Source organism: Symphalangus syndactylus, chromosome 3 (genome assembly GCF_028878055.3).
Source record: "Symphalangus syndactylus isolate Jambi chromosome 3, NHGRI_mSymSyn1-v2.1_pri, whole genome shotgun sequence".
NCBI classification, from domain to species: domain Eukaryota; kingdom Metazoa; phylum Chordata; class Mammalia; order Primates; family Hylobatidae; genus Symphalangus; species Symphalangus syndactylus.
The window spans coordinates 143444294-143470559 of NC_072425.2; the positions used below are offsets into that span (position 1 = coordinate 143444294).

The 26266-nt window shown below is 49.4% G+C and overlaps 1 protein-coding gene across 6 annotated transcripts in view; it reads right to left on the reverse strand.

Moving 5' to 3' along the window:
* The window catches only part of KIRREL3 (kirre like nephrin family adhesion molecule 3), a 574748-nt gene that overhangs the window by 74054 nt on the left and 474428 nt on the right, over positions 1–26266 (reverse strand). For all 6 annotated transcript variants that reach the window (XM_055273675.2, XM_055273678.2, XM_055273676.2 and 3 more), the window contains one exon: positions 24803–24952. In XM_055273675.2, coding sequence (XP_055129650.1) covers positions 24803–24952 — 150 coding nt within the window. The remainder of the gene's footprint in view (positions 1–24802; positions 24953–26266) is intronic.

A 26266-nucleotide genomic window follows, 5' to 3' on the forward strand; every position in this document is an offset into this window, starting at 1 on the left:
GGGGTAGGTGTCAAGAGACTGAGGGCTACTCTTGGCTTCTTGTATCTGCCAAAACCCAAAAAGAAGCGCTCAGAAAAGTTGCAGGGCCTGCGTGCAAACTCAAGGCCTGAGGCTGTAGGCAGGGAGTCAGGGCTGGGGAAGCCGGGCTCAGCCAGAGGACTGAGACACAGGTCACAAAGCTAGGAGACTTCTCTCTGGGGCCTCTGGAAGCTGGGCCCAGTTCTCCAGTGCCTCAATGGCCTGGAATTGCTTCTTGGAGGCCAATGAGAGTGGGTGGAACTGAGCAATGGAGGAGGAAGCCCACCCTTGCTGTAGGGAAATGGCCAAGGAAATGCACCCCAGCCCGGGAACCCTGTCAAGGAGTGGGGTCCAGTGCTTAGCCAGAGGAGCTGCATACAGGACCACACGTGACACAGCGGCATGCGAGTCTCTGCATGTGCCTGGGCTTAAAGCCTGCTTGGCTGTGCGTGTGTGTGTGTGTGTGTGTGTGTGAGAGAGTGTGAGAGAGTGTGAGAGTGTGAGAGTGTGAGAGAGTGAGAGAGTGTGAGAGTGTGCATGTGTAAAAGAGAGTGTGAGTGTGTGTGTGTGAGAGTGAGTGTGAGAGTGCATGTGTAAGAGAGTGTGAGTGTGTGTGTGAGAGGGTGTGTGTGTGAGTGAGTGTGAGTGTGTGTGTGAGACAGTGAGTGTGTGTGTGAGAGGGTGTGTGTGAGAGAGAGAGAGAGCGAGAGAGTAAGAGAGAGAGAGAGAGCCCCTTTTCCCCAAAATGTCACCAAGGGGGGTCGTTTTCTGTGTGCCTGGCATCTCTGTTCCCAATCACTGGCATATTGCAAGTCAAAGGGAGGCCTTTCCGGTGATTTGAGCGTTTCCAACAAATAACTCTGGTCTCCCAGTGCACCAGCCTACAGTGGCCCCAGGGCCACAGAAGGGCCACAACGCACTCTTCCCAGAGCTGCTAGAGCTCATCTGCTCTTCAGCTCAGATTCTAGTTGGGATCTGTTATCACAGGGAGCTCTCTCTGGATGGAGATGCTCAAGCTCAGAGAAGTGAGCAAACTCTCTTCTGGTTGCCCAGCGGGCTCTCAGCCTTCCCACTTCTGGTAAGCTGCTTGAACTGAGACGTCACTGATTCTTCTTGCCAGATGAAGAAGCCATGCCAGTGCACATGGAAGCGTGCCTACTGATGGTTTAGCCCCACCTCCAGGTGCTCTCCTGGGTGGGAGTTTAGTGTAGCTCCTCCTTCAGTTACCAAGCACTCTCTGTGCCAAGCCTGGGCCTGAGCCTGGAGATTCCAAGATGATTAAGCCATGGTCTCCGATCCCCAGAGAGTTTGCGGGCGCCTGTGGAATACACACAGCCCTTTCCTAATCTTCCTAGAGGCCCTGCAGATAAGTGAGTCAGGCATCTGGCTCAGTAAAAAGTGTCTTCTCCATTTTATGGACAAGGAAGCAGAGGCTCAGGGAGGGTAAATGACTTGCCCCAAATCGCACAGCCAGTAAGCCTGCTTCGTAGGTCTACTGCATCACACTGGTCTGGACCAAGCTGATTGAGTGAAAGGGGGCAGTGTTGGGGTGGCTATCAAACCCCTAAAACCCGAGGAGGGGAAGAGAGGGGTAGCACAAAAGAGGATTTACCTTCTTCCCCCAAAATGATGTCATCAGCTAAGACAAAAAGAAAAAAAAAAAAAGCCCATTTTCTCACTCCAAGTTTCCCCCTCATTAATTTTAATCTAATTTGCTCACAACTTTCCTTAGTAAACAGCAGCCTCTCTTTAATAAGCCAGGCTCTTCCCCACCGACCCTGTGATTGTGTTCCTAATCAGCCAGTGTATCAGGAAAGACCTGCTGCTAATTGTCGCGAGGCATCACACTATCCTGTGTGTCAGGCAAGGGGTGGCAGTGAGAGATAATTATAATCAGATCTAATTAGTAATTATAACAGATCCCGACTAGAAATTGTTTTCAGTTAAATAGTCCCAGAGAGGTGCTAATGGTCTCCGGGGCATGCCAAGTGTCACAGCCAGGAGGGGAAGGGGCCTGTGACCTGCCACCCTGTGATGACAAGCAGAGGAGACTCAGTGATGAGAGGAATGGCGTGTCCATGGGACAGAGCTGGCCTGGCGTCCCAGTATCCTGCTTCCTGGGAGGAGCACCTTCCCTTGCGCGCCTAAGGTTGAGTCCCCCTCCCACAGGGCCACCTGCATGGGCCCTCAGTAAATGCCAGTTCTTCACGGGCTCAGGATCTCGACACATGGAAACTTCTGGATCATTAAAGAAGCTATGTGGGCTGGGTGCGGTGGCTCCAACTGTAATCCCAGCACTCTGGGAGGCCGAGGCAGGTGGATCACCTGAGATCATGAGTTTGAGACCAGCTTGTGCAACATGGCCAGCATTTAATACAAAAATTAGCCAGGTGTGGTGGCACACGCCTGTAATCCCAGCTACTCAGGAGGTAGAGGCATGAGAATCACCTGAACCTGGGAGACAGAGGTTGCAGTGAGCCGAGATTGCGCCACTGCACCCCAGCCTGGGCAACAGAGCAAGACTCCGTTTCAGGAAAAAAAAAAAAAAAAGGTAAAAAAAAAAAAAAAAAAGCTGTGCGTTGCTCACGCAGCGTGGGATATTTCTGCTGGAATCATCATTGAATTGAATGGGATTAAAGGCTTTACCTAGGAGTCCCCGGGCTAACAAAAATCAATCGGGTGACTCTCCGCCCCACTTTAGCGCCTCCTGCCCCGGGACTTCCCCTTTCTTTTTCATCGCTAGTAAGCATCTGCAAACTCCCGGTTGCCCTACTTACTTTCTGTTAACAGGAGCTAACTACCCCACACTTCCCTGCCTTCAGATTCATGCCCCATACCCTGCATGGTTCTGTTCCTGGGACCCTCGGATCAGGCGATGAGCTCTCTTAAACGCCTAGGACGGCTCCACACCGCCCACAGCCAAATTCAGATGCCCCAGCGTGGCTCAAAGGCCTTTCCACTGAGCCCCAGCCTGTTGACTGGGCTGACGTCCGACTACACTTGCTCAAGCGTCGCACGCCAAACATCCCAAACACTCACGTTAGGGAGTGGGGGCAGGGTGGGCGTTTATCTTTCTGTGCCTTTGATTTTGTTACTATGATTACGTTTTCATTTTCCAGCTGCTAAAATCCTCCCCATTCTACCAAGGGAGAGTTCAGTAGTTACTGCATTCTCGTTACTGAAGTCTTGTGAAGTCATCCCAGATTTTCTGAGTTGAAATGAACACTTCCTCAGTATTGTCCTTATATATTCGAGGGCTTCTTTTATCCCGCCTCGGATGGCAGTGAGTTGTTTATATGTCTTCTCCCTCCTTTGGCCATAAACTCCTTGAGGGCACAGAGGGCATTTTGCTATTTCTGCGTCTTCCCATTGGGTCTGATACAATGCTTTTGCACATCGTAAGCATTTAATAAAGATGTGAAGGATAAACCAGTGACTGTATTAATGGGACGCTTCTACCCACTGACTGCACTATGATTTCAATGTAAATGCTTCTGGGAAGCCGACCTCTAGTTCCCCAGGTCCAGATCCTTGAACCTGTTTTTATTATTAGATGCTGTTGGGTTGTCGGAGTATGATTAGGTGGAATTTGGCCAGAAGTTCCAGGAATCTCAGCCTCCCCAAAGCCACCTGATGTGAGGCTAGCGTGACTGACTGAGGAGCTGTATTTTTAGTCTTATTTAATTTGAATTAATTTAAATTTAAATAGCCATTGTGGCTAGGGGCTTGGTGCATCTCAGCTGAGAGTCCTTGGAGACACCACTATGTGGGGCAGCCCGCAGAGTCTGGACTCAAAGCCTGCTTGGTGTCAGGGGAGCCTGGCCACAAGCGACTCACATTAATTTAGTTGAAAACCAGGATACGGCTAGGCACAGTGGCTCATGCCTGTAATCCCAGCACTTCGGGAGGCCGAGGTGAGTGGATCACCTGAGATCAGGAATTCGAGACCAGCCTGACCGACATGGTGAAACCCTGTCTCTACAAAAAGTACAAAAATTAGCTGGGCATGGTGGCGGGCACCTGTAATCCCAGCTACTTGGGAGGCTGAGGTAAGATAATTGCTTGAACCCAGGAGGCAGAGGTTGCAGTGAGCTGAGATCGCACCACTGCACTACAGCCTGGGCAACAGAGTGAGACTCTAACTCAAAAAAAAAAAAAAAAAAAAAAAGAAAAGAAAAACAGGATATGTTTTCACTGCATTCTTATTTTTTTCAGTGCTGATATCAGATCAGCATACTCATAACTCTGTTAACCAGAATGGGAGACTAAGTGGGGAAATGCCACGCCCTGACCATGTGAGGAGTTCAAGTGTAATTCACTTCATTCACAGCTTCTCGAATGGCTGCTGCTGGTCTGTTGCATTTGTACACCTGTTTGCATCTGCACGCGGATCCCAAATGTCAGCCTTTCCCCTTCTGATGCCCTCCACCCGCTGCCGAGACATCTCCGCATAGCTTTCCTCGCTCTGCCTCTCCCAGCCTCCTCCTCTGGGTTTCATTTCCTTGCTGCGAGCCTTGTGCCAGGCAGGATATCTCCAGTGCCAGGCAGGATATCTTCAGTGCATGGACACTACTGGTGGACAGCTGGGCCGTCCCATACTTTTCTCTGCAGGTCTGAGGAGTCCAGGAGGACTGGCTGAGGCTGCAGGCAGGAAGCTCAGTGGAGTGAACCCAGGCAAACCCAGGAGTCAGCCTGGCTCTGGCCCCAGCTTGAACGCCTCAGTTGTAGTTCTAGAGCCTATTCATTTCCTCCATGTTCACATCTTTAAGAGGGGAAGACAGGGCTGCAGAGGGAGAGGAGCCAGCTTGGGGCCTGGGGTGCTGTCTTAGAGGCTAAGGAGGCTCTTCTGGGGAGCGGGGGTGCCCAGGAGAGGAAGGCAGAGTGCAGGTCGAGCAGATTCTGCCGCAGCCCGTCCTGGGTCCTGTTGATGTGCTACACATTGTAGGGAGCATTTTCATCCCAGGCGGTGCGTGACAGAGCTAGGATTTGAACCCAGGCTGTTCAACTCCAAGTTCTGGGCTCTTTAAAATAGGACAGCCATTAGCAGGGAAGGAACACACTGCCCACTCATCTATGACAAATCAGTTAATTTGTCCAAATTCCACTCATGCTTTCAAACTCACTTAAACCCTCCTTAAAGCCTACGCTTGCCAACTCGCCTGGCCCCGGGCACTGCTTGCCTCTGCCTGCCTTTGCCTCCTTTTCCTGCTTCTGTTCCTAGTTCAACCCCCACCCGCATTGTGAGCTCACTGAAGGCAGGTCTGTGTCTCGGATGGGCCAGGTGAGGGGTGGAAAACATCAATGCTGGTGACTTACATGCACCCAGGTGCCAAGGTAAGCACCGACGAGCGGGGACTGGTGGGCCACATCCCGCCCAAGGGAGCAGCCATTACATAATTGTTTGCAAGCAGGCAAACAGGCATAAGCTGACCACGTGTTTGTAAGGGAAGCCAGAAATCAGATTTTTTAAATATAAAAACCCCCAGAATCTTAAACGTGGATAATGAATGTAAAAAACTCTACAGATGCTCCGGAAGCTAACCAGATGCATCCGTGTGCCTGCCCTGGCCCGCTAATTGTCAGCTGCTGCATATGAATCCAGGTTCAGCCATCCAAAAGTTCTCTGCCCACTTGAAAAGGATCTCACCTTGGGCAGACCTCATGCTGCCTAGCACAGGGGATGCATCCACCCACCGCGCTGGACCAGCACACCAGCTAGGGAAGCACGGTTTGAGAGCTCCCGGGACCCGTCCTGGCTGTGCAGCCCACAGCCCCTCCTCCACTCCTCCTGGCAAGAGGAGACGGGGCAGCTCCTCTTACCCAGGCACAGTCAGAAGAAGCTGTCCCTTCTGGGCGGGCACACCTCAGAGGGAAAGCAATTCAATGAAGCCCTGGTTCACAGCGAGTGCTAAAAACCTCCTTCCAGAGAACCATTTTCTGCTATAGATTTTTAAGACCAGCAGCTGGAGAATCACTCTTTTTCTCTTTTGGTGCTGTGTCTCTAGTCAATAAATAGGTGGGAAATAAAGGATTTGCAAGAAAATAGAATGCAGTCAAAAGGTAAATTGTGGGCTTAAAAGCCCCTAAGAGACTGGCACAGACTTGGAGATGTTTCCTAGTTTGACGCCTCTTGCTTCTCTAAGCCCAGTTTCTGGCTCTCCGATTTGCATCTCCAAAAGGTGAACTTTAAAACTGATTTCCTTCAGTTGCATTTCATTGGTGTAGAAACTAAGCAGGCTGTTACATTACAGTAATAACATCAACATTTCACCTGCCTTTGCCTTAATTATTTTTCTGTCTTGCTGATGGAATCCATTTAATAAGATTTATAGGTGGCAAGGAGGTGGGGTGAGCTGGTGTGTGGCTCAGATAATCGGCCAAGCTGATTTCTCCCTCACTGGGTGTCACCAATATAAAAACATGAACTAAAAGCTTTGCAGTGCTTAAGTAATAATAATGTCAGCATTTCACCTGCCTCCCCTTAATTATTTTTCTCCCTCATTCTTGCCACCTGAACCTGTTTAGATAAGATTGCAACACAGATCGAAACCAAGGGCTCTCATTCTCTTAGATAAGCTGCTGTTTTCTATGGTTTGGTGTGAAAAGGGAGTGTTGCTGGCAGAAAGGCTCTCTCTCAGGTCTTCCTGGTGGGGGGTGTCAGAGCCTGTGGATCCTGGGTGGACCAAGGGCAGCAATGGAGTAGGGGGCAGACAGCTGTTAAGGTGGATGTGGGCACTCAGGTAGGTACCCTGGGGAGCAGAGGAGGGACCGTCTCTAAACATCTGCTCTCTCCCCTAGACACCCTTAGGGGATCCAGGCAGGGGTGAATGGGTTTCATTTGTTGAGGGGAAGAGGTTCTGATTGTGCAGCACTAGGCAAGTTCCTGGTGTGGTATAAAAAACATTTGGGTAGCCCTAGCTTTACAACTAGTTAGCTGGGTGGCCACGGGGAAGGAACCCAACCCTTCTGAGCCATAGTTTCCTAAAAACAAAGAGGTGGGTTGCTGTGGATTGAATGTTTGTGATGGACCCCGGCCGCAGTTAATATGTTGCAACACTAACCTCCTTGTGATGATGTGGGAGGTAATTAAGCTCATCAGGGTGGAACCCTCGTGATGGAATTAGTGCCCTTAAAAGAGGAAGAGAGAGGATCTCCCTTTCCCTCTCCCTCCCTCTTCTTCCCTCTCCCTCCCTCTCCTTCTCCCTCCTTCTCCTCTATCTCTCTGTCCCTCTCCCTCTCTCTCTCTCTCCCTCTCTCTCCCTGTATCTCTCTCTCCCTCTATCTCTCTCTCCATCTCCCTTTTCCTTTCTTCCTCTCCCTCTTTCTCTCATACTGGAACCCTAAACTCAAACTTCCAGGCTCCAGACACAGTCTGGAGAAAAAAATACTTGTTGTTTAAGCCACCCAGTCTATATTTGTTATAGCAGCCTGAGCTAAGACATTGGTCTGGATTATCTTACATTTTAAACTTAAAACTTTTGGGGCCTTACTGAATGACTCCTTTGAGAATGTGAAATCTCTCCCCAGAAATGTGCACGTATATTCTGAATATTGCACCCAACTTTGTAGGAATAAAAGGCCCCACACCAAAAACCTTGGCATCATCTGTGACCCCTCTCTTTCTCTCACACTAGCTGTCCAGTATCTCTGCTGCTGCTATTCCAGGCTGAGTCCCTCATCTCTTCTCTGTATCTTAACAGAGGCTCTTGTCTTCCCTTGCCCTCTTATAGTCTCTTCTCAACCTAGCAGCCAGGGTGAGTCTTTTAAAATATCAGTCAGATCCCATCACTCCTCTATTTAGAAACTTTCCATGAGTGATTTTTCTCTTCAAATAGAAATTTGGCTCTAAGATCCACAGCTAGCTTCTTCACTTCTATGAGTCTTTGTTTACACGAAGTCAGCTTCTAGAGGAAAAATATGAATTGACCTGTATCAAGTAAAGAGATTGAACTAATAAAAATCTTCCCACAAAGAAAACCCTAGGCCCAGATGGCATCACTGGTGAATTCTATCAAATATCAATCCTTTATGAAATCTTCTAGAAAATAGAGGAGGAATAAACTTCCCTACTCATCCTACAAAACCAGTGTTACCTGATACTAAAGCCAGACAGACATTATAAGAAAAGAGAACTATAGACTATTGTCCATCATGAATTTAGATGAAAACCCTTTAAGATATTAGCAAACTGAAATCCAGTAACATATAAAAAAAGATTATATGCCATGACCAAATGGGATTTTTATCCCAGGAATTCAAGGTTGGCTTAGCATCTGAAAATCAATTACTGTAGTATGCTATATTAATAGAATAATAAATAAAACCACATTATCATCTCAATAGATGCACAAAAAACATTTCACAAAACCCAACACCATTTGTAGTAAAAACTCTCAACAAAGGAACAGATGAAAACTTCCTCAACCTGATATAGGTCACCAGTGAACCATTTTCTGTTAACATTATACTTTATAGTGAAAGATTGGATGCTTTCCCCTAAGATTGGAAACAAAACCAGAATGTCTGCTCTCACCATTTCTATTCAGCATTGTACTGTAAGGTCTAGCCAGTGCAATAAGACAAAAATGCATTAGGTTGTAAAATACAAAGTAAAACTACCTTTCTTTACAGACAAAATGCTCCTGTATGCAGAAAATCTTAAATTTACAAACAACTATTAGTTTTAAAAAATGAATTTATCAGCCAGGCACAGTGGCTCACGCTTGTAATCCCAGCACTTTTGGAGGCTGAGGTGGGCAGATCACTTGAGGCCAGGAGTTCGAGACCAGCCTGACCAACATGGTGAAACCTCATCTCTACTAAAAATACAAAAATTTAGCCAGGTGTGGTGGTGGATGCCTGTAATCCCAGCTACTCAGGAGGCTGAGGCAGAAGAATCACTTGAACCCCGGACGCAGAGGTTGCAGTGAGCTGAGATTGTGCCATTACACTTCAGCCTTGGCAACAAGAGTGGAACTCCATCTCTCAAAAAAAAAAAAAAAAAAAAAAAAAAAAAAAAAATAGTTTAGCAAGATCCAAGAGTCATGCACAAAAATTAATTGTGTGTGTATATAGATACACCATATATATATAATCTTAGCAATGAACAATCTGAAAATGAAATTAGGAAAATTTCATTCACAGTAGCATCAAAAAGAATAAAATGCTTAGGGATAAATTTATCAAAGGAAGTACAAGATGTACACTGAAAACTAGAAAACACTGCTGAGAAAAATTGAAGACCTAAAAAAATAAAGAGGCATTCCATGTTCATGGATGGGAATACTCAATATTATTAAGGTGGCAATTAATCCTAAATTGATCTATGGCTTTCATGCAATTCCTATCAAAATTCCAGCAACCATTTTTTTTTGCAGATGTTGACAGAATAATCCTAAAATTCATATGAAAATGCAAAGGACCTAAAAGAGCTGGAACCATTTTGAAATTCACTGTGGGAAAGGATAGTCTTTTTAAACAAATGATGTTGGAACAACTGGATATCTGCATGCAAAAATGAATTTAGGGCCTTCACAAATCACTAAAACTTAAAATGCATCAAGATTAAATATAAGAACTAAACTTGTAAAACTTATAGGAGAAAATACAGTAGTAAATCTTTGTGACCTTTGATTAGGCAGAGTTCTTAGAGACAATATCAAAAACACAATCTATAAGGAAAAAATTATCAAATTAAACTTGATTAAAATTAAAAGTTTTTGTGCTTCATAAGACACCATTAAGTAAAGGAAAAGGCAAGCTACAAACTGAGAAAATATTTGCAAGTCATATATCTGGTAAATGACTTGTATCCAAGCTATAAAGAACTCCTATAATATAGTAAGACAAATGATTCAATTTAAAAATGGGCAAAATATTTGAATAGACATTTCACCAAAGAAGATACACAAATGGATAATTATCACATCAAAAGATGCTCAACATCATTATTCATTAGGGGAATGCAAATTAAAACCATAAGGGATACCACTTAAAACCTGTAACAGTGTTGGCAAGGATGCAGAGAAACTGGAATGCTCATTTATTGCTGGTGGGAATGGATACAGCCACTTTGGAATACAGCATGGCAGTTTCTTAACAAGTTGAGCATAAACTTTCCATATTATGTAGCCATTCCACTACTAGGAATCTACTCATGAAAAGGGAAAACATATAGCCACACACAGACTTGTTTGTGAATGTTCATAGCAACAATTTTTTTTTGTTTGTTTTTGGTATTTTTAGTAGAGATGGGATTTTGCCATGCTGGCCAAACTGGTCTTGAACTCCTGGCCTCAAGTGATCCACCTGTCTCGGCCTCCCAGAGTGCTGGGATTACAGGTGTAAACCACCACACCTGGCCAGCAACATTCTTTATAATAGCCCCAAACTGGAAACAATCCGACTGTCTGCCAACTGGTGAATGGATAAACAGAATGTGGTATATCCGTATAGTGGAATACTATTCAGCAATAAACAGAAGTGAACTACAGATACATGCTACAACACAGACAAATCTCAAACACATTTTTCCAAGAGAAAGGGGCTAGACACACACGGCCACATATGATATGATTCTACTCATATATCCAGAAAAGGCAAATCTGAGAGAGAAGCACTGCACTGGTTGCCTGAGACTGGGTGGGAGTGAGGATTGACAAGGGATCGTTTTAGGGTGATGGAAATGTTCTAATACTGGATTGTGGGGGTGGTTGCACAACTGTATAAATTTATTAAAAATAATTGAGTTGTACACTTAAAATGGATGAATTTAATGATATGTGTGTATGTAGAGGTTACCCAAATAAAGCTGTTCAAAAATAAGGGGAAAGAAAAAGGCCACTTCCCCATGAGATCTATTCCAACCTCTCAACACCCCCTTTCCTTAGGAAACCCAGCCCCTCATACTCTGCTCTACTTTTTTGAATAGCATTGATCACCCTCTAATACACTATAAAGTTTTCTTGTTATGTTTTTTGTCTAACTCCCTCTGCTACAATATGTTTTGTGGAGGTAGGAGTTTTAAGTCTGTTTTCATCGCTAATGTGTATTCTCAGGGTCTAGAACAGTACCTGGCACGTGGAAGGCACCTATATAGATGCTGAAAGATGAAATGAATGAAGAATTCTGGATTAAAGGGCTCCTTCATCTCTAAAATCATCTAATCAAAGGTTTTTGAGGGTCTTTCTGGCATCTTCTTGTGTTTCTTAGCAGAACTGTTGCCCAGGCCAAGTTGGCATTTTGGGCTGAAACTGGACGTGAGACGGGGAAGTCCCAGGGGACCCTTGCTAGGGTTCAGCGTTGTCGGGAAGAGTAAGAGGACCAGCTCTCCCTTTCCCATGCCTCATGCAGCCTCTAGCTATTTCCTTTCTTTGTTGACCTCAGTTGACCCATCTTTAAAATGAGTTCTCTCCAGCAGCCTAGTGACTTCGTTTGTGTCTGTCTGTGTGCAACAGTGGGGAAGGGAGCAGTGGGATTGGGGGTAGGGCAGAGATAGTCCTTCCTGGGGGGTGGCTGTGTGGCCATCAGTCTTCTCCTCCCTTTCTTGCCTGCACCACTGAAGCGGCTGCTGGGTGATCTCTCAGCCGCTAACATTGTTTCTGATTTCACATGAAAATCTCTTCCTTTATATAAACATTTATAAACACCTGGATCAACCTGTGAAAGTGCGACACTTTTTTTGGAAGCCAGTTTTTTTGGGTTGTGGGACTCAGCTATTTATTTTTGTGAGATGGAGGCTTCTGGGTGCCTATGAACCTCCCCCTTGGAAAAACCTCCTTCACACGGACAGAACAATTTAAAGGCTCGGAGTGATGGAGAAAGACGCGGCAGGTGGCCGCCCAGAGGATGATACTGAATGGGATGGCAAATGAATGCTGTGGGTGGCCACCCAGAGGATGATACTGAATGGGATGGCAAATGAATGCTGTGGGTCTCGGGGCTCCCCAGGTTCATCTGAGGAGGAGGGGCTGCCAGGAAGGGTTTTTGGAAGCCTTGGGTTTGCTCTTCGAGCCGACTCCCTGATTCCACGAGCCCTGGGACAGTAGCAGGGTTCAAGCAGGGCTCCTGGAGTTCCCAGGGGCTAGGAAGAAACCTGTATCATAGTCATGATTTTAGGGGGAGTCAGGCAGCAGAGAGCGTGGAGTTTGGAAAAGAGGAGGGGCATAATTGAGCGTAAAGGGCAAGGATTTCAGAGCCAGAAGCGCCTGCGTTCAGATTCTGGTTCTTTACCTTTCTTACGTGTGACCTTGGGCAAGTTAATGAGCCTCTATGTCTCAGCTTCCCCGTCCGTAGAAGGGGACACGGGACCTGCCTGGCAGAGTTGGTCAGAAGGCAGATGAAGGCATGCGAGTGGGTTTCCCAGCACAGTGCCTGCCATAGAGTGGCAGCTGACCAGTGTCACCCTCGCCCTTCTCTCTTCTCTCCACTCAAGCAACTCACATGCTGCCCTTTCTGTGCATAGAAGGTGTGGCTGAACTTAGATCTCCTCATCCCTGCCTAGTAGGGCACATGCAGGGTGCAGCGCCCAGAGTTTGGGACCATCAGGACCTCTGAATCGGGGCTTTGAAGCTGTGTCCAGTCCCTGTCTTTCCTAGTACCTATCAGAACTTCTTGTGAGTGAAAGCCAGTCTCCTCGGCCTGAGCATCTCATCTCTGATGAAGCCCCCAGCTTTTTGCTCTGACATCATGCCACTGTTTCTCATCATTTCACAGGATATACCTTCTGCTCCTGCTGGGGACCCTCACTCGCAAGCCCTGTTCTGCCTGGACTGATTCTCACCTTGCTCTTTCACCCAGGTGAACTCTCAGGCTTGGAATGCCCTCACCCCTCCTTCATACTAAATCATGTCTCTGCCACCCTCCAAGCTTGGCTTCCGGTGGAGTTCCTCCAGGAAGGTAGCTGTGTTGAACACTCACTGCCTGACCTTTTCATGTTCTGTCCAAACTCTGAGACATTATTTTAGCTGGTATGTAGGTCATGAGATTGACATTAGAAAGAACGTATCAGGTTCTCCATCTTCTTTTTTCCTTTTTTTCCCCAGCCATTCTGTGTGTGTTCGTAAATGTGACATTCCCATGATGGATCCAGATTTTGCCAGCAGTTTGCAGAATGGTAAAGTTTTGAATTAAAGTCAACAGCTTCCAACTATCTGTCACTTTCCTGCCTTGTGGCATCCTGCCACCACAAAGGCACCAACATATCTCAGCACTCAAATTGGGCCCGGCGTGGTAGCTCACCCCTGTAATCCCAGCACTTTGGGAGGCCAAGGTGGGGGAATCACCTGAGGTCAGGAGTTCAAGACCAGCCTGGCCAGCATGGTGAAACCCTGTCTCTACTAAAAATACAAAAAATTAGCTGGGCATGGTGGTGCACGTCTGTAATTCCAGGAGATTCACAGGAGAATCACTTGAACCCAGGAGGTGGAGGTTGCAGTGAGCCGAGATTGTGCCACTGCACTCCAGCCTGGACTGGACAACAGAGCAAGACTCCATCTCAAAAAGAAAAAAAAGAAAAAAAAAGAAAACACACACTGCCCAAATTGAGAACTTTGGATCTGGGCTAATATTTCACCTGGGGCTGAAATTGTCTTGGCAGAGCCTGCAACAAACTGCTCTGGGGACAGCTGGATAGGAAAGGAACATCCTTAAATGGTTCTGGCTCTCTTCTCTCTGAATCTTCCCCTCTCTTGGGCCAGCCCATGACCTCATTCAGCTCCAGAACTGGCAGACTTGCTGCCATCATCTCATCTCTGGAGATGAATCTATTTCCTCCCTATAGAAACAGGCATGCAAGAAAACTAGGCTTCTGCTTGAATACTCCCAGAGACAGGAAGCTTACTACTTAACTGAACTCTGTTAGTTTTAATTGTTGAGATAAGAAATGTCCTCCCTGACTTTGTTTCCTTCCTTCCTTCCTTCCTTCCTTCCTTCCTTCCTTCCTTCCTTGCTTGCTTGCTTGCTTGCTTGCTTGCTTGCTTCCTTTTTTTGAGATGGGGTCTCACTGTTGACCAGACACTGCACCCTTTGCCTCTTGGGTTCAGGCAATCCATCCGCCTCAGCCTCTCAAAGTGCTGGGATTATAGGTATGAGCCACTGTGCCCAGCTAACCTGGTTCTGTTTCCATCTTCTGGAGCTCCAGAGTAAATCTACTGTGCTTCTTTAGATATTTGGGAGGGACCCTATTCCCCTATATCTTCTCTTTAGTGAGCCGAACCTCCTCATTTTTAAAAATTGTGTACACAGTATCTCTCTTATATCTTTTACAGGTGCTGCGTCCCTGTTAGACTTCAGGGACTTTGCACTGGCCATGGTGCTGACCGATCACAGGCTGCCCGGGCCAAGGATTGGGTCTGGTGCTGCTGGAGATACTGACTGCTCAACTCTTTCTCTGCTGTTGCTCCTCTTCATCTACTCCCATCTCCCATGGCCTGAGTTAAATCATGACAGTTCTCCTGGTGCCTCCAGGGCTAGTGCACATAGGGAAGTAAATGGCTGAAGTTGGGAGGAGAGGAACACACAAGGGCCAGTGGCTGGGCTCCCTGGAGATCTGCAGTGCTGTGTGTGTGTGTGTGTGTGTGTGTGTGTGTGTATGTGTGTGTTGGAGCAGAACAGAGAGTTGTTGGTTGTGCTTCCATCTCTAGAGTCTGCAGGGATGTCACCAGGTATGTAATGATGAGAAGAGTGGTTTCAAGAGCTACACAGGCCAGACACAGTGGTTCACGCCTGTAGTCCCAGCTATTTGGGAGGCTGAGGCAGGAGAATTGCTTGAACCTGGGAGGCAGAGGTTGCAGTGAGCTGAGATCACGCCACTGCACTCCAGGCTGGGTGGCAGAGGGAGACTGCATCTCAAAGAAAAAAAAAAAGAGCTACACGAAGAGTGGACCCCCCAGGCTGCCTGGAGAGGCAGTTGGTCATGGGTCCCCAAACACCTCTCTCCACTGGACCTACAGCACAGGTCCCATCACAACAGCAAGATAACAAAGCTGTGGCCATTCCCACTTCGAAGGCAGCAATGCATCTTTCCTCTGCAGGACACTGACCACAGCTGTCAGTCTTGGCTCCCGGCTCATGGGCATTGTGTCTTCTGCTTCTGTGGTGTCCTAACCTGCCCTGAAACAGTGGGGGCTCCCTTAGGCTCTGGCCCCTGCCCATCTTCCAGGGCCTCTCTTTCTCTCCAGGCTTGGCCTCCGCGAGTCTGCCTTGGGTTGTGTGACTTCGTCTCTAAACTCCCTCTGAGGATGACACCCCTCCCTCACCCCACTTGCTGCTTGGGGAAGGCTTCCATTTAGTGGCATTTTCCTTTCTCATTTCATGCTGTAATGGAGATTCATTGCCAGTTTTAAATCCATAATTTGCCATGAAACCCTTGTTTTGGGCCCGGGCTGAGGTCAGAACAGAGAAGTGGCGGGTTATTTTTAGCCCTCAGAGGGCTCCCTGTGCAGCTGCAGCTCCCCTGGGCTTCCCCCAGGGCGGGCCTCAGACAGCGTCCTGGGTTTGACACCCAGGATGCCCGGGAAGCTGGAGCCGGGACAGGGGTGAACACGCACGTGGGACTGGCTGGCCTGCCCCTCCCTCAGTTGGCTCTGGCTGTCTTCCTCCTCCATTTCATGAGATGAGGGGGAATCAGTAGAGAAACAGGGCCTCATGCCGATGAGTCTGTGCTTCCATTACCCCCCTCTTTCCTGGGCCTGACAAGGAGTGAGGGTCAGCACTTCAGGCCTCCAAGAATGTGTCTATTTCCTAATAGTGACTGATCCCCTGACCGGATGTTCTTTTGTCTGTCTATCAGGACGACACTGATGATTTGGCTCTGAGGCCTGTGTGTAAGTACCCGCATGCACCAGCGCATTCGTCCTTGAGGCGAAGCTGTCCGTGTGTGTATCTATATGATTGGCGCATAAATGGGGAATCCTGTCAATGGCCAGTGGCCAGCGGGGCTTCCTGACTGAGGATCCCAGTAGGGCACCAGGACAGAGGTGGGCTCTTGTCTGTGCTTTTGAAGGCTTGTGGGGATGCTGAAAGAGATACCCAGGCCAGAGGAGCAGCCGTATGAGGGGTAAGTGGGTGAGGGGCTTCCTCCAGGCAGATGCCCCCTGCATGTTATAGGAAGGTGGCTTAGATTTCACTTGCAGCCCTGGAGCTGATGATTCCATGTCAAATGGCAGACACCCGAGGATCGAGGTCCTGACTTTTGCAAATCTCCAGAGTCTGAGCTCACTCTTTGCTGAGCAGTTGAGCCTGCTCAGCATCTCCCAGGGTCACGCCTGGTTCCAGCAGCAGAAGGGTATATTATCCTTGCTCTCAGGAGGAAGGGAAGAGGAACTCAGGGAACAATGCCCCTCATGACCCAACCCCAAACCATGAGCAAATGAGAGAGAATCGCGGTCAACCCGTGAAGTGGGTTCACACTTCATCTCTCCTGCTACTCTACTGGCTCCACCATGGAGAGGGCGGGCCCTGAGAGATTAAGCGTCATTAGCCCGTGTCTCATGGCTGGACGGTGGCAGGACTGGGGCAGGAGTGAATGTGTCCCAGCTCCCCAGTGAGGGCCCTTTGTCCTGCTTGGGTCTGGAGAGTTTCCAATGCCCTGGGGATGGTGGTGACACACTCCAGGATGGCCCAGGGCTGCCCTGAAGAGCCTGTCTCTTGGTGATGGGGTTACAGACACTGGGGCCAGGCAACAGCAGGAGGCTGAACCCCTTCCGTGATCAGTAGACCACGAGTGGACTCCTAAGAACCTCCCCAGCTTCCCTTGTCCTGGTGTTGGGAGCAAAAGGTGCTGGGGGGTATGGGGGCTGGCCCTGGGGATGGTCATTTGGGATGCTACCCCCAGATTTCAGTGGCGAGTGATCACTTGGATAGGCAGTGTTGAGCTTCTGGGCCTCTCCAGAAATCGCCCATGGTGGCACTGGCTGGGGTAGGGTGGGGCTGTGCGTTCCTTGCATCAGGTCTTCTCCTTCTTGGAGAGGCTCCTGCCTGCCCCTCTCCACACTCAGGCAGGGAAGGGAAAAGATGTGTTGAGTTTGCCGCCATCCCTGAGGGATCCTCTCTTCCTCCGGGCCTTGGAAGTCGTTTAATACATGAGTCTCCTGCCCCCACCTCATTTCCCAACATGAGGGACGACCCCAGGCTGGGGGAGAGTTTTGACATCCAGCCAGGCTGTGATGAGGATGGGAGATGGAGTGGATAAAGAGAGGCCATGCCTGCCCATGGCAACATGCAGATTATGGGGGCAGGGAGATTGTGGGGGGCGACCTTGGAGTGCAGCAGGAGGGCAGGGCTGGGACGACCCGCACATCTCAACTCAATGGCTGCAAGACCTCCAGGGAGACCTTCTATCTCATCTGGCCCCCAACAGCAACTACTCAGCGTGGCATTATGGCATTGAACCCACAGGGTGGACCTCAGGGAGCTATAATATAACTTAGAGGTGAGAGACTGTATGTCAGCCTCAGATACCCTTCACGGCCCCCAGCTCTGCTCACTTTATCACCTGCCCAGCAGGTGAGCTCCGAGTTAGATGGGAGGCTAAGGTGGTGTCAGTGGCCAAAGGGAGAAGGAGGAGGGGAATGAATCTGCTTCTGGCCCAGGGGACATGGGGGTGGTCTGGGCTACCAAGAAGGGAGCTGGGAACGAGCTGGTGGCAGGGGTGGGGTGTGTGTAGGGGGAGCGAGATGTGCAATAGCTCCGACACAGCTCCCATGTGGAACCTCAGGAGATAAGGATGTTTTCTGCTCCTGTCTTCCGTCTCTGGCTCGTTTGCTACCCCTATTTGGGGGTGATTGCAGGGTAATGAATGTTGCAGGAAACAGCCACACAGCACAAATGAGATACGGCACCTAAGACCAGGCCAGGGCCCAGGCAAAACACGCTTAATAAGCAGATAAGGAAATCAATTCTGCCTTTCTTCCCAGGTGTGCTGCCTGCCGGGAGGGGCCTGCAGGAATCGCGTCTTCCTGCCTTGCTTGATGCATGGAAAAGCTTCTCTAGGACGAAAAGTCTGATCCCCCGGGATGCAGGGGTTGCTTGTTGGTGTCTCATAACATTGTGCAATAATAGCAATGATGAAAACAGTTATAATACTAGCAGCCAATGCTCCTATGCCTTGCTGCATAACAGGCGCTATTCTGAGACGTGCTTTACATATATTATTTCATTAAATCCTCTCTTCAACCCCATGAAGGCAGTTATGATTATTTCCTTCATTTTACACAGAAAGAAATAGGCACAGAGTGGTTAAATAACTTGCTCAAGGTCACACCACTGGCAAAATGATACAGCTAGGTTTCAAGTGCAGGCAATCTGGCTTCCAGAGGCCGGGCGCTTAGCCACAAAGCCACATTGCCTCTCCAACACAAAACAACATAACACAACACAACACAATTGTCATCCGTGTTTGGGGCTTACTATCTGCCAGGCTCTGTTCTCTGTGGTGAGATTCAGTGTATACTCCCCCTAAATTTCCCCTAAGCCTTGTTTCAATTGCCATGAGGAACATTTACTGAACACCCAGTATGAGATTCTAGGCTGCGCTAGGCATGAAGGATGAAAGATGCTCCCAGGAGACCCGGTGAAGGAAACAGACATGAAAACAGTTACTCTCAGCATAGCGTGTTGAGACCTGTGATCAAGGTGCATAAGGAGGCTGGGCGCGATGGCTCACGCCTGTAATCTCAGCACTTTAGGAGGCCGAGGTGGGTGGATCCCTTGAGCCCAAGAGCTCAAGACCAGCCTGAGCAACATGGCAAAACCCTGTCTCTACAAAAACAAAACAAAAATCAGCTGGGTGAGGTGGTGCATGCCTGTGGTCTCAGCTACTCGGGAGGCTGAGGTGGGAGGATCGCTTGAGCCAGGGAGGTCGAGGCTGCAGTGAGCCATAATAGTGCCACTGCACTTCAGTCTGGATGACAGAGCAAGACCCTGTCTCAAAAAAAAAAGATGCCTAAGGAAGTGAAAAGGACCACAAGGGGGACAGTCAGGCCATGTGGGCTCCAGAGAACGCTTCCTGGAGGAGCAGTCATCTAAGGTAAATCTTGACAGCTGAACACAAGTTAGCCAAGGGAAGAAAGGTAGGAAGGGCACTCCAGGAAGAAACACAGTGTGAACGAGGGCCCAGAGGCTTGGTGAGTGGAAGGAGAGGACAGCTGCTTGTTAGTGCGGGAGCAGGTTGGTGGTGGGTCTGAGGCTGGGGACACAGCTGGGGGCTGGCCTCGGGGGCCCTTGTGTGGCCTGGCAGGGAGCTTGGGTTTTGTTCTGTGGGGACACTTTCTCGCCCCTGAAGAACCCCTCAGACTGTCACCTACTGATTTGCCTTTTTATGTCAAGGTGACTATGGATGGGTTTCTTGCAACCAGTTTCTGGAAGAACGGTTTAGAAGCCAGCACCCTCGAGGCCTGTTCCAGCTCTGCCTTCCCTTGCTGGCAGACTCTGAGTTATTCACCACTGTTCTCTGGACCCATCTGCCCAGAAGATTCATGGATGGGAGACTGGGGGAGGCCGCCAGTGCGGTGGGCTGAGGAGGCCCTGCAGCTCCGCTGGTAGAGCTGTGGCAAAGGGAGCTTGTGGTTTTGAAAAACAGACTAGTTAAGGACACGTCACAGATTGGACCTTATCTGTTTTCCTCTCTCAGTATTTGGGCTTGACATCATTTAAAAAGATGCCCTCTTTATTTGAATTGACTTAGTCTCCCTCTTAAATAATTCATGTTGATTTAGGAAGCTTTATTTCTAATGGGAGCCACAAGACAGCAGAGTTAATATTAGAATGGGCCAGGAAGAAGAGGGAAATGGGGAGGGAGACTGGGAAAAATGCCCCTCTTAATAATTAATCTGATGCCAACACCCCCTCCTCCCACTTCTGATCCCCCCATCCTGCTCTACTTTTTCCTTTCCGTAGCATTTATTACCACCTCACATCCTGCACAGCAATGCAATTTACGGTTTAATCTGTGTATCACTTATCGACCGCCTGCTCTCTGCCAGAATGCAAGCTCCACCAGGGCAAGGATGGTTTTCTCTTTCGTTTCCTGATGAATCCCACGTGTCTAGACTAGTGCTTGGCATAAAACAGGTGCTCAGTAAACATTTGTTGATCAAATTCTTGGTACCATTTCCCCCCTGCCCTGGATGTCCCAACACCTTGCTTCCCAAGTTTCCAGGAAGTTGAAGAGATCAAGTGTAATGCCACCCTTACAACTCTGACCCTGGGACAGTTTCAATATTTTTCAACCCTGGGATTCCTGTAGGTGGAAAAAGGAGCAGTCTGTATGTATATGTGCGTGTACACAACTTTAAAGTACAGGCGCGGTGGCTCACGTCTGTAATCCCAGCACTTTGGGAGGCCAAGACGGGTGGATCACTTGAGGTCAGGTGTTCGACACCAGCCTGGGCAATATGGCTAAAAATACAAAAACTAGCCAGGCGTGATGGCACGTGGCTGTGATCCCAGCTACTCGGGAGGCTGGAGCAGGAGGACCCAGAAGACGGAGGTTGCGGTGAGCTGAGATCGTGCCACTGCACTCCAGCCTGGGTGACAGAGCCAGGGTACATCTCAAAAAACAAAAAATAAACAAAAAAAAGTGTATGACACTTCACTGATAGAGATTGAGAGAGAGAGACAGAGTGTTTAATGTTTATAACAATTCTCTCACATTGGTATTTTTAACCCTCTATTTTATAGATGAAGAACCAGAAACTAACTTCCTTCCTTCCTTCCTTCCTTCCTTCCTTCCTTCCTTCCTCCCTTCCTTCCTTCATGCTGGTTATAGAGGCTTGAGCCAAAGAGGCCCAGTTCCAGCCTTAGGGACTTTGCCCAAGGTCACACAGTTAGTGAGCAGCAAGAGCATATTCTACTTCCTGGCCAGGGCTCTTCCTACCCCATGACAGCTCTCTCTGCACATGTGCACGGGGGTCCTCTGTTGGCGAACCAAGCTGAGTCTTTGGAGAGGGCTAGGCCTATGTGGAAGCTGGCTACAGAGGGGCGGTTGGAGGGAGGTCCTTTGCAGGGAGGACCAGCATTGAGGTCCACAGCCACGGCCAGGACCCCAGGGCTGAACAGGACTTGGAGAGGTCCTATCTCCCAGCCTTGAAGTGGGATGCTGTTTAAACCATCCTAATCAGTTTCCTTCTATGCCTCAGTCACCGCGCCAATCTTGGTTCCAGGGAGGGATGGCCCAATTTCCTAAAATAGTTGATACAGCATGTTGGACTGCTTACAGTAGAAGTCATGGCCTTTTGGGAGCGAGACAGTTCTCAGTGATCATCTTATTTATCACCACCTCTCATTCTACAGATGAGGAAACTGAGACCCAAGTTGAGAAGCAGGGTCACTGTCACACAGCTGGATACTGGTAAGACCAAGACCATTGCCTCTAAGTCTAATGCTGTTTCCGTGACACCGTGATTCTCCAGATGTTCTGTAGGTGAAAAGATGCCTGTCTTGACCTGGGCTGAGTCAAGGCATAGTCCTTGGCAGCTGGCTGGGCCACAGAGGGCACCAGTCTGACCACTGAATGACCTGACCTAAAATCCCCAGTCTTTGCCTCTCTCAGCTTTGCAAACTCAATGCCTTCCTCCGTCTTTCCCTCCTCATTTCCTAGCTCGCTCCCTCTGCCTCCCGACGTACAAATGCTCTGCTCCGAGGTTGCTCTTTGCCTGATTGCATCTGAGAGCTGGAAACACAACGCTAATTAACGTGTCTGTGACTCTAGGCTTGGCTGCCAGGCCGAGTCCCCATGCCGTCCCTAGGGCCCAGCGGCTCTGCGAGCTGGCCCTCTGGCTTCATCTGAGCACGCTGCCGGCAGATGCATATTTTAACAATGCACATCTGTTGGCTGTATAATCTCTCGTATTTGCCCTCCTCACTTGGTACTTTGATGGAAGACCCCCGGGGGCCTCCCTCTGTTCTAGCCAAAGTGTTTGCTTTGCAATTTTGCCGGAATACCATCTGATTCTTCTCTCGCATCTTCCGCAGGTTCTAATCAGGCTCTTACTTTATTTAATTAAAAATCTATCTCAGGCAAATACAGACTAAATTAGGAAGCTCTCTCATTCCTGGAACACAGGGAAGGCAGCCCCCCTTGGGGAACTGGCTGGGACATTTTCCTGGGCTGAGATGTCACAGCAAAGCAGATGGGGTCTTGGTAGGGAAGGCGGCTGGGCCAAGGGGCAGAAACACCTCTCCCCCATCTGCGGGAACAGCCACTCTGTCCATCCCCTTCCCCAGACCAGGGGTCCCTTTCCAGCTGGCTGGGTTGGCTGCTGCACTGGGGGCCTCCTTGCAGAGCAGTAGGTGGGGCGCTATACCCCGGAACACTCAGCCAGGCGGAGCCCTACAAGACCGCTGGGTTGGGGACCTGGGAGTGTCCCAGGGAGTCGGTGAGGACTGCAGGCAGAGTGCTGGGAAGCACTGTCTTGCCTGGGGTTTTAGTTTGCTCAGGATGAATGGTTCTTGTGGAGCTGCCTGAAAGGCTGATGGACAAGATCCGGGCTCAGGCTCCCTTTTTGGCTCTCAGGAATTTCATGGAGGGGACCCTGCTGGGTCATCATGGAAACTTCCTCTGCCCTCCTTCCGCTGATCTCCAGACTTGAATAAAACATCTCCCCAACACAAACCCAGCTCTGTGCCCAGAGGGCGGTGTCAGGCCATGCCACCGGAGAGGAAGGGGGAGCGAATGCCTTTTAGACATGACCTAAGACAAAATCAGGTCTGTTCAGACTGGATCCTGAGGCCCTGCTCTGAGAAGCCCGGCCCCTCACCAGCCGGACAGATGAGATGCTGCTGGCATCTGGGAACAGGAGACTAGGCTAAGAGCTTGGAGCTGAAAAATCTGGAGTGGATTTTGAAGGTTAATTAAGCTGTGTCACCTCCTGTGAGTGCCTTTGCCTCTCTGAGTTTCGTTCTCTCATCTGTAAAACATTTGAAATAATCTGGACTTTTAATACATTGGACTTTGTTACCTAACACAGTCGAGAGGAAAGGAAGTGTGATGATCATGTCGGGACTGGGGAAGTCAATACAGCCTTAAGGATGAGATGTGGCTCCATCTACTTTTGGTCCCTGTGAAGTCAGAGGAGTGGACAATGCTCAGGTTCGTGTGGTTCTAGCATCCTCTGGCCCCTCTAGAAGGTGTGTGGGTCGGTAGAGGCAGATTCTTCTGAGGATGGAGGGGCTGAGCTGTCTCTGAAGATGAGGAACCTACAACTTAGCAAGTCTGTTCTGGCATTTTACAATCCTCAGAATCAGAAACAATATGAGGCCCTAATTCCTCCTCGTCTCCTCCCACAACCCCCACACCACAAGGCAGACTCATTCTCATTTTAGTCACCATCTCGGGAGAAATGAGAACGGCGCTGCTGCCTTCAATACCCCGATTACTCCCCGGAAGGCCCACTTCCCGGCCATGGAATCCCAACTTATTTACCCTCGCCGGAACAGGTGTATTTTCTCATTCCTTTCATCGCGGGCCTGGGGAGACTCAAAGGTTGCAGGAGGTTTCTGAGGCTGGCCCCAAGTCCCTCCCCCGCATCTCAAGAAGTCAAGCTCCGAGCGTGGTAAGTGGTCCTCCGGGGCCTGTCTGCTGCACTGCTTGGAATAATCTGCCCTGGTGTCTTTGGCCGTGTAGATCCGAAGAGAACCTGACATGCTTTTAAATATTTCATCTCTGAGCAGCCGTGTGCTTTAGCTGCCAGGAGAGGAGGCAGCACCCCAGCTGCTGACCCTGGTGTCGAACCTTCACAACAGCCGCTAAGGGGTGGGCTCGGGCTTTCCCACTTCCCTGCTGCACGCGTGCCTGGCACAGACTCACGTGTAAGGGGGCAGCGAGGTGGGGCAGAGAGCCCTGGAGCCCTGGCCAGGAGCCCATAGGCCAAGCTCTTTGCATCTGTGGGCCTTAGTTTCTCATCTGGGGTAACAGTTCCTGTCCCACTGAGTAGCGTCAGGAACAGCGGAAATGAAAGAGCCTGGAGAGCTACGGTGAACTGCTCGGCAAATGTGAGCTCTCATGACTTATGTGCAAGGCCTGGTTCTCAGCAGCCTTGATCCTCGGTAACATTTGGCCAGAGGAGGGAGACTCCTGGGACTGAACTCTAAATCAGAACTAGGCGGTTTGAGAGGTCACCGAGCCCATTCCCCTGCCTTCAGGCAGGATGATCCAGGAACACTGGGCTCCTGGGAACATAAGATGAAGAAAGACCAAGGGGAAAAGTATGATTTGGAATAGGGACCTGAAATGAATTTTCCTAGGAAGGACCTGTCAGCCAGGATTCCCAGGGAGCAGTGAGGGGTGGAGAAGTCACAGGTGTCACTGGTGTCCACATGGATACTAGAATCTTGGGGAGAATCGGGCTGATTCTACAGAGAAGGTGGAAAGATAGGGCTTTGTTAGCACCAGAGTGGGGGTCAGTTCAGAAAGAAGGGACCCACAGCCTGTGCCACATTCTTCCTGGCATGGAGCCTGGCCTAGATAACGTGTGCAGAGCGTGCTTTCTGATGGAATAAATAAGCACGTAGGAGCCCTCATTAGCTGCCTAAGGCACCATCAAACACACTGGGGTTGGACTGAGTCTGCTGGCATTGGCTGCCTGGTTTCCTAGGGAAAGAGCCTTTGCTTGTCCCACTTGGGTGGGAAGGTGGGCATGGATATTGTGGAAGCAGCAGTGTCTGGAGCCCTGTGGGATGATCCCCAGAGGGGAGTCTCCCCATGTCTGACCAAAAATTACCCTCTTGGAGCTGAGCCCTTGGTGCTTCATGTAGTATCCCTGCCCCGCGTGCAGATGGTTCTTACCCAGGACCGTGAGGCGTGCGGGGCGGGAGCGGATGGCGGCCTGGATGGCCTGGCACTCGTACACCGCATCATCTTGCAGCTCTGCCCGCAGGATCTTCAGGTGGTGCTCCCCCGACAGGTGGTTCCCTACCACCAAGTACTGTGGGTAACCTGTGGAGACAACAGGCAGGTCAGGGAGCTGGGGCGAGGTGGAGGGGACACCCATGACAAAGAGGCACAGAGTGGGGGACCCGAGCAGGGACCGTTCTACAAGGCTAGCAGAGCAGGTGATTGCTCAGGGCTCTGATCTCAGTGCAAGGAACACAAATGCAAGAGCTTTCCCAAGGTGTTGAAGGTGTTGGCACTCTCTCTCTCTCTCTTTCTCTCTCTCTCTCTCTCTCTCTGTGCGTGTGTGTGTGTGTATAAGGGCATTTTGTCTGTTAGTTTTTGAGACAGGGTCTGGCTCTGTCACTCAGGTTGGAGTGTAGTGGCAGGATCATAGCTCACTGCAGCCTCTACCTCCCAGACTCAAGCGATCCTCCCACCTCAGCCTCCCAAGTAGCTGGGACTACAGGCATGCAAAACCACGTCGGCTAATTTTTTTTATCTTTTGTAGAGATGGGCTCTCACTATGTCACCCTAACTGGTCTTGAACTCCTGGACTTAGGCGGTTCTCCCTCCTCAACCTCCGAAAGTTCTGGGATTATAGGCATGAGCCACCATGCCTGGACATGTAAGGGTCTTGTTGGTTTCAAGTTTAGGAAAATCGGAGGGGCCACTGTTAGAAAGGAAAGAGGGAGAAGAGATGGAAATTCTAAGTGTGGACAGACACCGCTGACTTATTATTCTGGAAAGCAGTGTGCTCAGCACTGTGGTCTACCCAGCAGACATGCATTTGGATAAGATAGAGGGGAGAGAGAGACAGACAGACAGAGAGACCCAGGCTGAGAATTACAGAGAGAAGACAGTCAGAGAGAGACGGAAGGAAAAAGAGGAATGTTTGGAAAAGGATCAAGAGTGACTTTGCAAAAAGTTTTGTTTCAGGATGGACAGGAAGCAGAAATCTAGGCCCACCCTTCCAGTGTCTAGGAACCTTGGGTCACTTTGAGCCACAGTGGCCCCTGTCTAGTCATTCCTCCTGTCCTGCCAGAAACCCCAGGGCCTGGTGACGCACTTATGAAGTGCTTAGGACACTTAAGAATTGGGGGCCCCTTGTACCATGGGCAATGAATAATAGATAAACAAAAGTTTGAGATTATAAATCATTTATCAGCGTTCCTGCTGCTGTGTGGGGTTGAATATAAATGCTGACTGAAGTCGTGGCTGGCCACGTAGAGCAGATCCTCTCTTTCTTGGGTCTCGGGCCCTAAACCTCCCTATTTCTCTTTCCATCCATCTCCACACTGAGGTCCGCCCTCCCCCGAGTCCCTCACTGTGTGGATTTACAAATGGACTTCAATCCCTGCCGTCCTTCCTCTCTGTCCT